Here is a 12,260-nt window from a genome sequence, read left to right as displayed (position 1 = left end):
AGGAGGGTTCCCATATGCCCGCGGCAGGAGTAGGGGAGGTAAGGAATGAATGGGCTAGAAATACTTGGTTTCTGATGTAGGGGGGAGGGACAGGCAGGAGTCAGTGTGACTCAGGGCTGGGGATCAGTGGCTCTACATCAGTGTGCTCCCCCTGAGACTCCTCTTCGCCCATCAGCAGTGGGGGCCTGTCTCGGGTAGGGCAGAAAGCACCCTTAAACCTACTTTGCACAAAGCTCTGAGTTGCCAAAATGCACAAATGGCCCCTGGAGCTGCTTGCTTCCAGGTGGTGGGAAACATCGGAAGGTATTGAAACAGGCTCCTGACCAGACACCCCCCTGATCAGAAATGCATTCCTACAAATTGTTCCCCACCATCCAGCAACTCCCATGCCCTCTTGAACTGCACTGGCAAACAGATGCAAAACCCACAGAGGAAGCCCAAAGAGGAAGGGCTCCGGCAGCCCTGCTGACTCATTTCCCCCACCCCGTGTGATGTGGGATGCAGAGCAGCAGCCATGGACCTGGCTGCAGATCCCAGTTCTGCGTCCCCTCCTCTCCTTCTGCACCGGGGGTCCGGGCCTCAGCTCAAAGCAATGCTTAGGCAGGGGTGCCCCTGGGTCAGATGGGAACCCCAGAGCACAGAACCTACTACACCGGGCTCATCGCATCAACAATGACTTGCCATTTCCTCTCCAGCAAACCGCCTGCTGGGGTCCTCTCCCTGTGCTCCTGCTGGATTGTTGCCTTTTGCTTTATTGACTCTCGGAAGTTCCTTCCGTATCCTGGATCCACAGCTTTCGGCAAGTATACGTGTGTGTTGAAAATATCGTTTCCTAAATCCCAGCTTGCCTTGCCTTTTCCTCTCTTGTAACTTTGAATGAACAAAGTAACCAATTTTATTTATTTACTTTGAGAGAGAGAAAGAGAGAGTGAGCGCATGCACACACACAGGAGGAGGGCAGAGAGAGAATCCCAAGCAGGCTCCACACACAGCCCGGAGCCCAATGTGGGGCTTGATCCCGTGAACCATGAGGTCATTACCTAAGCTGAAGTCAAGAGTCAGTTGCTCAACCGACTGAGCCACCCAGGTGTCCCCAAAATAACGAATTTTAAGGTAGTCAAATTGATTCATAGTTTTCTTTTCTTTCTTTCCTCCTTTCTCTTTCTTTCTTTCTTTCTTTCTTTCTCTTTTTCTTTCCTTTATTTATTTTGCCATCTTGTTGAAGAACTCCTTCTCTAGCCCATGGTCATAAAGATACTTTGCTCTATTGTTTTCTGAAAGTGTTGTGGGTTTTGTTTTTTTTTGTTTTGTTTTGTTTTGTTTTGTTTTTTGTTTTTTCCATCACTTTCATCGCTCTGAGGCCTAGGGTCCACTTGGAATTGTTGGTCCGGCATGATTTACGATCATTACACACTCAGATTTCCATCTTGATCAGATCTTGTTGCCACTGTTTAGGGAGTAGACAGAAAGGTGACATGAGCAGGAACACGGGGTGGAGTGGGGATGGAGGGAAATGGTGTGACCCAGAATAGCATTTTAGAGAGGATCCACTGGGCTGCAGGAGGCAGGGGACATGGGAGAAGGACGAAGTAGCCAGGAAAACACTGGGGTTCCTTTTTGGGCAACTGTGGGATGGGGGGGGTGCCACATTGGATGCCACCCAGAGTCCAGTGGCCCTCTTGAGCTTGCTTCCCTGAAAACAGTTGGAGATGGGGGTGGAGCAGCCATGGCTCTTGGGATGATGCAGCAGAATGAGAAGGGCCTCGAACAATGCCTGCCTCAGTGGCCCTAGGAAGGACAGGCTGGCAAAAGAGCAGGCAGAGAGGTGGGGACAATCCTGAAGCCAGCAGACAGAGGCAACACAGAGCCGGGATGGACATTTTCTCAGGACCACTACGACGTTCACACTCATGCCTCCTCACCGCAGCTCTGTGTGTGTGGGGGGGGGGGGCGGTTGACGGTGGGGGCCTCCTATAGCCATTTGGTGCATGAAGAAAGTGAGGCTCTGAGAGCAGACAGGACTTGCTGTGTGCTAACTAGTCTTGCCAGGAGCTGCACCCGTGTGTGTGTGCCTCAGAAGTCCACGAGGAAGGAAGATGCTTGGGTCTTGTTTGCTAGGATTACCCACCTATACACTAGGGCACCTGGGCAGGACACTTCGCCTCCCCCACCTCAGTTTACCCATCTGTAAAATGCAACAGAGCCCTATGTTGAGTCACCACTAAATCAGTGTGTGCTAAATACAATAGTGAATAGGACTTTTGAAACAGATGCTCGCCCTTGTTTAGGGGGACGTAAATTAAAGCCACTGTGAAAAATCAGTGCGTATCACCAGGTATGCAAATCTCAACAGCTACAGTAGCAAGTGTGGGTGAGGATGGGGGCTGCTGGGACACACCCACACTACTCCTGGGAGTGCACCCTGGGGCCATCCCTCCGGAAATGTTTTCATTTCAGGAAAGTTGTTTTCCTGGTATCTACCAAACTAAAAATACACCTACTGGGTGACCCTCAATCCACCCTGGGGTGTTAGTGTGCCACCGAGAGCCTGCACAGGATGTCCATCACAGCTTGAGGCACAGTGACCCACAAACGAGGACCCGTGTCCAACAGCAGGAGGGGGAAGCGCCACGAAGCAGAGCGAACCAAGTGCCTATCAGCAACACGCCTGGCCTGGGCCCTCATAGCGGGAAGACCAATTTTCCAAACTGTCCCAAGACGAGCACAGCAAAGCAGCACGCCGTCTGGGAAACGCGCATAAAGGGTCGAACCCAAGGGAAAAGGAAGAAAAGATTAATTCAGGAGCAAGGATAGGGGCTGTGTGAGCGGAGGGAGGGAGGAGAGGGTCGAGCTGGGAGGGCCCCTCGGCCAGGTTTCAGCTCCTTGCCGCGTCCTCTTTCTCGACCGAGTGGAGCGAGGTGTCCTCTAGTCTAGGGATGACGCACGGTTCACACACAGCAAAGGCCCCTCCGGTGGCTCTCCTGCTGTCGGGCCGGATCCCCCAGCCGCTCGCCCTCCCCGCGCCAGGCTTCCCGGTCCTGGGTTCCGCCACTCGGCGCTCCTGCCACCGCGCCTCCTCTCGGCCTGGTGCCGGGCGCGGGGCAGCCTTTCCCGGGCCCCCGCCTTTGGGGGCTCTCGGAACGCGCCGCCACCCAGCGCTGTGCGAGCTCCGTCCGGGCGATCGCCCGCTCGCCGCCGGGCCAGCCCCGGCCCCCGCACAGCCCTGCCCTCCCGGCCGCGTCCCGGGAACCGCGGGTTCGCGTCCCGCCACGCCCCCACCTCAGGACCTCCGACTGAAAGTCCCCCGAGCCGGGCGGTCCTGCGGCCCGGTCAGCAGGGGACGCCGTTCCGCTCACCCGCGAGGGTGCCCATCCCACCCAACAGTTGTGGTTGCGGAAGGCCGAGGGTCGGGACCCACGGCCCTGCAGGTCCCGGGGCAAGGCGCGTTCCCTACGCGGGCCTCAGTTTACCCTTGTGTGAATGGAGGCTATAGTCCTAGGCCTGGCACACAGAGGCCGGGCACATCCCTGGGCACGCGGGCTCAGAACGGGCCGGGCACTTGGGGCTCGGGGGACGCTCCGCCGCGGACCCGGAGCCGAGCCGTTAAGGCGGACGACTGTATCGCCCTTTGAAGGCGCAAGGTGGGCCCCGGCGGGCGCGCGACGCGGGGAAGAGCGCCCTCTGGAGGCTGCCTGCGGCCCCGCCCCCGTGCGCCCGCCCCGCCCCCGCAGGCCCCGCCCCCCCGGCCTCGGGCAGCGCATGCGCGCGGCGCGGCGCTCCGCGGGCGGCGAGAGCGAGGCCGGTCCGCAGCCGCGCGGCGCTCGGCGCCCCATTCATGCTGGGCAGCGGCGGCGCGGCCACGCAGCGGAGCCCGGGCGCGGCGGCGGCCTCGGCCTGGGCGGCCTGCGCGGCTTCGGCGGCCCCGCGGCGGGGCGGGCGGCGGCGGCGGCGCGGGCGGCGGGGCGCGGCGATGGCCGGCGGCGGGGCGCGCCCCGGGGCAGCCCGTGAGTAGGCGCGCAACTTTCCCCGCGGCGCGGAATGGGGTCGGGTGGGGGTCCCGGGCGGGGGGCGCGCCGGGGTGGGAGGCGCCCTCGGGCCGGAGCAGAGCGGCCTCCGGCCGGGGCGCGGGGCGTGCGGCCGCGCGAGCAGGGGGTGTGCGCGGAGGACTGCGGCGCGCGTGTCCGCGGGTCCGCGTGTCCCTGCGGCTCCGGCCCGGCGCCCGCGTGTGTCCGGGCGCGGCCGTGGCGCCGGCGCTGAGCTCGTCCTGTCCCCGCCCGGCCGGGATCGGACCGCGGCCCCAGGCCCCGAGCCGCCGGCCTCTCCCTGCCCGCCCGGCCCGGCCCGGCCCGCCCCGGCCCGCCGAGCTCCGCCGGGCAGCGCTCCCGGCGGCGCGGCGGGGGCGGGGGCCGGCGCTGCCCCCTCCTCAAAGGCAGGAGAGAAAGTTTGCGGCGGCCCCGGCGGGAGGGCCCTGCGGGTGCCCAGGCCGAACCCGGGGCTGGACCGCGCACTCCGACCTACGGCCGCTAGCAGGGCCGGGCCGGGCTGGGCAGGCCCGGGCCGGGCTGCGCGGCCGCTTGGGCAGGGCCGCGGGAGCCGGAGGAGGTCTTGCGGGGCTCCATCCTCTGTTGGCCCTCAGGGCGCTGGGGTGGAAGTTGGAGCCGCTTCTTCGGGACCGACGCCCGCCCCCGCCCCCTCTGGCCCGAGGTGCCGGGAGACGGGCGCTGTGTCCGCCCCTGGCCCGCAGGGCCGCTCACTCGGGCTGGGAGGGGGCGGTGCGGGTGCCGCCCGGGCGGCCGCCCCGCTCGCTCGGGCCTCTTCAGCCTCCCCCTTCCAGGGCCTCTCCAGGGTCAGCCCGCTTTCCTCGGAGGCTTCCGATTGCTTCCTGGACAGTCCCGGGCCTGGTACGCCGCGTAGCTGGGGGCGGCGGGGCTGATTCGGGGCTGCCTTGGGGAAGGGGGAGCGGGGCTCCAAGGGAGGCCCGTGCCTGCTGTGAGATCCCAGGGGCAGTCCGAGAAAGGGGGGTGATAGGGGCGCCAGTGGCTGCTTATAGCCGAGAACTGCCCCTGACTCATCTGTGGGGTGCTGGGGCCACGCCCCTTGAAAGAAAGGGGTGTGTGTGTTGGGGGGGATGTGGACCGGGCCTCTGTCCCCCACGCCGGGGCATCAACGGCTTACTCTGCTTCACCTCTTTCCATGCCCAGGCGGTTCTCTGGGTCTGGGGGGAGGGGGGTGGGGCTCAGTCTTTGCTCTTCTGGCCCTTGGGGAGCAAGCCCTAGGTCTCCTCGGCTCCCTGCTGGTTTGGGGTGTGCCGGAGAGACCAGGTGCTGCACTAGGCAGCCGAGACTCTGCCCAGTCCTTGAGAAGCACCTAGTCCCATGCCGGAGGCAGATGAGAAAACCAGTGATTCCCCTTCAGAGCCAGGCTGCACATGAGCCTGGGAGGGTGGCACCGGGAGGCCCAGGAAGGGCGTTTCAGCAGAGGCGGAGGTCTGGCAAGCCTCTGTGTGGCTGAGGTGTGTGTTTGGGGGTGGGGGACAAATGAAATGCTGTGGACGAAGTGGGCAGCCCTTTTGCTGGGCTCCTGTGCCCCCAGGTTATTGCCTGCGTGTTCTGATCCCCCAGGAAGGTCCCTGTGTCAGTAGCAGCTGGCCAGGAGGGGAGGGCACCCCAAGAGAAGGTCTGAGTGGTGGGCACTTTTTGTAAGCAGGACTCCAGTGCTTCCAGATCCTGATCCCACAGGACTTGTCTGGTGGGAGAGCAGGACAGCTTGGGACAGCCTCCCAGGGCCTCTGTTGGGGGAAGGTGGGTGACAGTACAGCTCTCTGCTTTGGTTACTAATGGGGTACCTCTGGGCAGGATGGCAGGGCAGTATCTTCCCCATCCCCCCATGCCCCAACCTGCCCAAGTCCCAGAATGATCCAGAGTGGGAGGGCATGGAGATTAGGCTCTCCCTCTGTGAAGAGGGCTGTGAAGGCCTTTGTTTCTCAGGGTAAGAAGGAGTGGTGGTGGCTGCCGGGCCCTGGAGAGGGAAAGGGGATGTTGCTCTCTCCGTGCTCTGCTGTGCGGCCAAGCCCATCCTGTCCACGAGTGGAGCCCACTGTGCTGTGTTCCCATCTGCCTCTGTCCTGACCTCTGTCTCCCTGGCTAACCCCCAGTTGGCACACCCAACACCAGTCCAGCTTCTCCCTTCCCAGGGTGGTTTAGACTGGGCCCCCGGCACAGCCCACTGCCCCTGCCGGGAAGCTGCAGTCATTCTCACTGTCCCCTCTGCATGGTCCAGCAGGTTCCAGTCCCTGGCCTGGACTCTTTGCTGCTCTGCCACCCAAGATGCCTCCTCCCACCAGCTCTCAGTGTGCCTTGTTCTCTTAGAACAGGTGGAGAGGCCCCCCGGAGGAGCCTCCCCAGACCAGGGTGGCCAGTTCTGCTCCCCTCCCAGATGCCCTCCCGGCATCTGTCAGTGCTCCCCTCCCCCAGCCCAGCACAGTCCTCCCCAGTACCCAGACCTGGCTTTGGAATGAATGCGTTTTTTTCTGGGCAGACCAGAGGTCTGTGGGACATAAGCCCCAGCAGGTCAGCTGGCCATCTAGGTTTCTGTGGGAGCGTGGGATTTCATCTTGTCTTGCCAGGTGACCTTGGGACTGTCCAAACCCTGGACTCCCTAACTCTAAGATAAGGGAAGTGACCTAAATGTCCTCACTGGCCCTTGTGAGATGGTGGATGTGAGGGACCTAGCCCTGGACTTGGGATTCCCCTTTCCCAGCTGGCAGTCCCACCCACCCTAGCCAGTCCCTTGCTAGCAGCCCCTGTTGGGGAGGGGCGGGGGTGGGGGGTGGAAATGGGCCCAGGGCCAGTCTGGAGTTTGACTGGTGGCTTCTTCAGCCGGGTTTCTCCTGTTTAATATAAAAAGTAGGGCCCGTAATTGCATTAAGACGTGTATAATTATCCCGGAGGAGGGGAGAGCCCAGCCCCTGGTAATTGCAGGCCTGCTTTGAACTGATAAACGGTGAGTGATTCATGTTTTCTTTGGAGTTCACATGCACTCAGCTTTCAGCCCAGGCCCCGCTGACACTGTGAGGAGCTTGTTCTCTGACTCCCGACTCCTGTTCTGCTTGGGCTCCTGTGCTGGGGACAGGGGTCGGGCATGGGGGAGGGGCTGGGGACTCCTCTCCTGGCTGCCAGCATAGGTGGCTATATGGTTCTTGGGGTGATGTCTGAGTGAAAATCCTCAAGGAAGGACAGGTGACAGCAAGCTGCGAGGGTCCTTCGAGGCAGCACAACCTGGTCCTCTTGCTGTGGGATCCTGGCTTAACCTCCTCACTTCCCTGAACCTCAGTTTCCCTACCCGAGTGGTGGGTGCGGGTGTTGACTCGGCACAGGAACATGTGGAGACTTGAGGCCAAGGTGAAGGAGCAGGCCTTGCTCTGCCCGGGACCTGTTCATTTACGCATTCATTCACAAGCATCGGGCCCTGGCACCGGCTCTGGGAGCATGCGGGGAGCCAGGCTCCGTCTTATGGAACTGCCATTCCTGTGGGAAGAGCGCAAGTTGGGGAACAATAAGTAACGACCGTGAGCGAGCCCTGCGCTGCAAACTAAAACGGAGTAACTGGCTGACAGGAAGAGGCTGCCACCCTTGGCTGGCAGGTCAGGGCAGACAGCTGAGACCTGAGCCCGTGTATGGGCAGGGGAGGGAAGGACATCCCAGTAGAGGGGACAGCAAGTCCAAAGGCCTGGCTGAGAGCAGAGGGGCCCTGTGCTACAGGGGCAGCTGTGGGAGCCCCGGGCCCAACAGGCCTTGTCTGGCTCGTTGCCCTGGACTTGGCAGAGGACACCTATCTTTTTGGGGCCTCAGCTTCCCCACCTGTAAAATGGGGCTGCCGGTCTATACGAGCCAGGGCAGGGCCCCTCCTAACTAACACCAGGAGGGTTCTCCTGCTGTTGGCGCCTTTCTAGCATGCTCCAACCTTCCCGCTTTTGTCCGTGAGAGAGGATCTATTGTCATTTTAATTTGGGAAACTGAGGCTGGGAAAGAGGAGGGGTTCTGGTCAGGGCCACCTACCAGTGGCCAGGCCAGGAGGAGAGGAGACTTTTGTAGAGGAAGTGGGGGTCCATGGTAGGATTTGGGGGCCGGTGATCTCATGTGCACTTCAGAAATGGGGCCCAGGCTACTGTGTAGGGCCTGGGCTGTTGATGGGTGTTTCAGGTGAGGCCAAGGGCTGTGCTTGTCCAGGTGGGAGAGGGTTGGGCAGTTTGGGGGAGACTTTGGGGATGACGCTGATGGACCTTAGCAGAGAGTGTGACCTGGACAGTGTAAGTGGGGATGCCTGAAGCCTGGTGTGGGGGTGGACGAAGTTGGGAACGCGATCTGATGGGAGGGAGGAGCCTCTGGCAGGTGGACGACAGCCTCTGGGCTTCTCAGACTGGGGAGATAGGACCACTGCTGAGGGGCAGGCTTGGGGAGCCACCCCCCTCCTCTTGGGAGGGCTTCCTATTTCCTGGGATTGAGGGTGTGGAGGAGGAGCTGAGAGGCAGGCAGAGGAAGCCTGGGAGGGGGCAGGGCTGTGCTGGCAGCATGGGGGGCACCTCTTGGCTGGGGTATGGGGATGGTGGGTGGGAAGTGTAGCGCTTCTAGATTCTTTCTTAAAGTGCAGGGCTCAAGATCCAGCAAGGGGCTGGGCCAGGGTCAGCCAGCAAGTGGCTCCAGGGCCAAGGTGACCCAGACTGCCTCCCTCCCTCTCTGTGAACTGCCTTCTGTGTGGTGATGGGCCCGAGTATCTTTGTCTGCTGTGGGGGTGGTGCCTGTGACTGGGAGCCTCTGTGGCCTGCTAGGGAGCACGTATCCCCCAAGCCTCAGGCAGAGAGATGGTCACCCACCCTAGGAGCTTGGAGCTGGTGGCAAGAGGAGGGGGTGCTCCCTAGGGCACGGGGAAACTCCGAGTCAGGAGGTGATGGCCTCCAGGTTGAGGTGTCAGCCAGGCTCCCAGTCTGGACCCTCGACCCTCGTCGCTTGCTTCCCTGCTCTTGGGTCCATTTCTCTCCTCTGCCTGATAACGGCAGGACCAGGCATTGATGGTACATGTCTGGACACCAGTGGGTGTCCCATGCTACTCGTGGTGCTCGCGGGCTTGGTCTTGGGGACCCCTTGGTGAACCTCTCCGTGCCTGCAGGGCCCAGTTTGCGGAGGGGCCCTGTCTGCACCTCTGGTGTCTCCTTGTGGGTTAAGTCATGCCCCCTGGAGGTGGAGCATGGGATGTCCCCACGTGGGCTGGGTGCACACAGCTCATGGGATGCACGTGTGTACTTGGGTGTGTATGTGCTCTCCCATGCGTCCGGGCTGTGCCCATACACTCGCACCCTCTCCCGCTTATTCTCCTTCACAGGGCTGAGGCTCCCGGCCCCATGATTCCCGCCTCTGCAGGACCTGAGCGCCTCGGCCCGCGGCCCCGGCCTGCCATGTCACTGCCACGTCTGAGCCTGCGGGTCCTCCCGCTGCTGCTGCTGCTGCTGGGGGGCACACGGGTGGCAGCGGGGGCACCCAGGGCTGGTGGGGGGCCGCAGCCCGCCTTCCGCACCTTCTCGGCCAGCGACTGGGGCCTTACCCACCTGGTGGTCCATGAGCAGACCGGCGAGGTGTACGTGGGCGCGGTGAACCGCATCTACAAGCTCTCGGGGAACCTGACGCTGCTGCGGGCCCACGTGACGGGGCCTGTGGAGGACAACGAGAAGTGCTACCCGCCCCCCAGCGTGCAGTCGTGCCCACACGGCCTGGGCAGCACCGACAACGTCAACAAGCTGCTGCTCCTGGACTACGCCGCCAACCGCCTGCTGGCCTGCGGCAGCGCCTCCCAGGGCATCTGCCAGTTCCTGCGGCTGGATGACCTCTTCAAGCTGGGCGAGCCCCACCACCGCAAGGAGCACTACCTGTCCAGCGTGCGGGAGGCGGGCAGCATGGCCGGTGTGCTGATCGCCGGGCCGCCGGGCCAGGGCCAGGCCAAGCTCTTCGTGGGCACGCCCATCGATGGCAAGTCCGAGTACTTCCCCACGCTGTCCAGCCGCCGGCTCATGGCCAACGAGGAGGACGCCGACATGTTCGGCTTCGTGTACCAGGACGAGTTCGTGTCGTCGCAGCTCAAGATCCCCTCGGACACGCTGTCCAAGTTCCCGGCCTTCGACATCTACTACGTGTACAGCTTCCGCAGCGAGCAGTTCGTCTACTACCTCACCCTGCAGCTGGACACGCAGCTGACCTCGCCCGACGCCGCCGGCGAGCACTTCTTCACCTCCAAGATCGTGCGCCTGTGCGTGGATGACCCCAAGTTCTACTCGTACGTCGAGTTCCCCATTGGCTGCGAGCAGGCGGGCGTGGAGTACCGCCTGGTGCAGGACGCCTACCTGAGCCGGCCCGGCCGCGCCCTGGCCCGCCAGCTGGGCCTGGCCGAGGACGAGGACGTGCTGTTCACCGTGTTCGCGCAGGGCCAGAAGAACCGCGTGAAGCCACCCAAGGAGTCCGTGCTGTGCCTGTTCACGCTCAGGGCCATCAAGGAGAAGATCAAGGAGCGCATCCAGTCCTGCTACCGCGGCGAGGGCAAGCTGTCGCTGCCCTGGCTGCTCAACAAGGAGCTGGGCTGCATCAACTCGGTGAGTAGGCGCCATCTCCATCCGTGGCACCTGTGCAGGGCCGCCGTCGGCCCCGCGTCCCTCAGAGGGTCGGGGCTGCTCCTGGGGCGTCAGCCTCCCAGCTTGTGCCTGCCGCCGTCTTGCTTCCTTGAAGACAGGGTGATGGGACTGTGTCCACCAGTCCAAGAGCCCCTGTAGGCAGTGGGCAGAGGACTGACCATGTGCTTCGCACTGCCCCAGATGCTTGCTGTCCTGGCTTTTCTCCCTTTTACAGATGAGGTCACTGAGGCTCAGTGACCAGGGCCACAGTGCCAGTAAGAGGCAGAGCTGGCTGGGTCCAGACTGGGGTGGTGTGGGTCCCAGACCCGTCTTCCCACTTAGTCTTCTGTCGAGAGGCCCTGCTCACCCTTGCTCTGGGGTGTGCGCTTGCTCTCTGGGCCTCTGGCTTCACCTGGTAGTGGCATTGAGGGCACCAGCCCTGACTCTGGGGCAACCTAAAGGCATGGGCTCTGGGTGCTTGGTGGTCAGCAGCCACGGCTCTTATCTCTAGGCCCCAAAGGGACCAGCCTGCATCCAGCTGCGTAATGGGGAGCATCTTATGCACTCCCCTAGGCCGTAGGATCCATTGTTCAGGGGCACCTTGAGGTGGCCTCCCCAGGTGGGAGCCCTCTGCTCTGGCTCATTGGGCGGCCCAGGGAAAGCCTGATACATGTGGCTTCAGTTGTCCCATCTCTATACTGGGAGTGACACTGGTTTGTTTTCAGGGCAGGATGGGAGGGCAAAGGTCCTTTCACCTCTTGTCTGTCACGTCTGCCCCTGGGTGGAGTGGGGCACCCATCAGGACGGGGCTGTCCTCCAGAGCGAGGCCCCCATGTGCCAGGCTGACGCGCTGTCCATCCTCCCCTGGCATCTCAGGGAAGGCATTTGACCTCTGTTATGCATCTGGAGAAACTGAGGCCTGGAAGAGCAGCTCCTGCTGAGGTCATACTCAGTGCTCTTCACGGCCTGTGCCCGTGGCTGGGTCCATCCCCTCTCCCCTTGTCTGACAGCCGTCCTGTCTAGGTCTCTGCTCCTGGGACCACTTGGGGACCCTCGGCCCAGCTCCACCTCAGCGTTCCCTACTTCATCTGCGTTAGGCTGCAAACCTCAGACCCTGAGCCTTCTTCAGGGGAGCAAGCTGTCCCCCTGTTCCCCTGGAGCCTTCCCTCCCCCAGGCCCTTTCGATCTTCTCTGGAGCCTCACGAATTGATCGCTTCCTGTCCCTTCAGTAACCGCTTCATAGCCAACCTCCGCCTTTGCCTTTTGGGTGTGTTCCCTGTTCCCTGTCTCGAATAAGCCCTCCCTGTACCACACAGCCCCCTGGGGGCTGGCCCTTGCCCCGTGCCATGGGCCTGGTCCCGTGCTTGGTCTCCTCTAGGCTCCTTCCTTTCTTGCTCTCCCCCTCCCACCCACAGGTTAGCCAGGGGGCCTGTGTGCAGCAGCTGTGTGGGAGATGAGCCCCACCCTGGGCATGTGCACCAGGCCTCAGGGGCTGCTTTGCAAGCCTTGGCTTCTCTGTTTGTCCAATAGGTCCAGGAATCCCTGGTCTGTCACATCTGTGCGGCCTGGCTCAAGCCTGGCTCCTCTCAGGACCCTCCATGAGCCC

General features: G+C 62.4%; 1 protein-coding gene across 3 annotated transcripts in view; it reads left to right on the top strand.

The window, feature by feature from the left end:
* Positions 1-12,260, top strand: part of PLXNA1 (plexin A1) — a 66,949-nt gene that overhangs the window by 13,885 nt on the left and 40,804 nt on the right. The window contains exons 1-2 of one of the 3 annotated variants that reach the window (XM_047850154.1): positions 3,954-4,004; positions 9,379-10,636. In XM_047850154.1, the coding sequence (XP_047706110.1) occupies positions 9,398-10,636 (1,239 nt within the window). In that variant the 5' untranslated portion in view covers positions 3,954-4,004; positions 9,379-9,397. Of the gene's footprint in view, positions 1-3,953; positions 4,005-8,638; positions 10,637-12,260 lie in introns of those variants that run through there. The other 2 variants (XM_047850156.1, XM_047850153.1) reach the window with 2 other exon arrangements.

This window comes from Prionailurus viverrinus, chromosome A2 (assembly GCF_022837055.1).
Source record: "Prionailurus viverrinus isolate Anna chromosome A2, UM_Priviv_1.0, whole genome shotgun sequence".
Classification (NCBI taxonomy): domain Eukaryota; kingdom Metazoa; phylum Chordata; class Mammalia; order Carnivora; family Felidae; genus Prionailurus; species Prionailurus viverrinus.
Note: the sequence above shows the minus strand (reverse complement) of the source record. Positions and strands in the feature narration are given on the sequence as shown.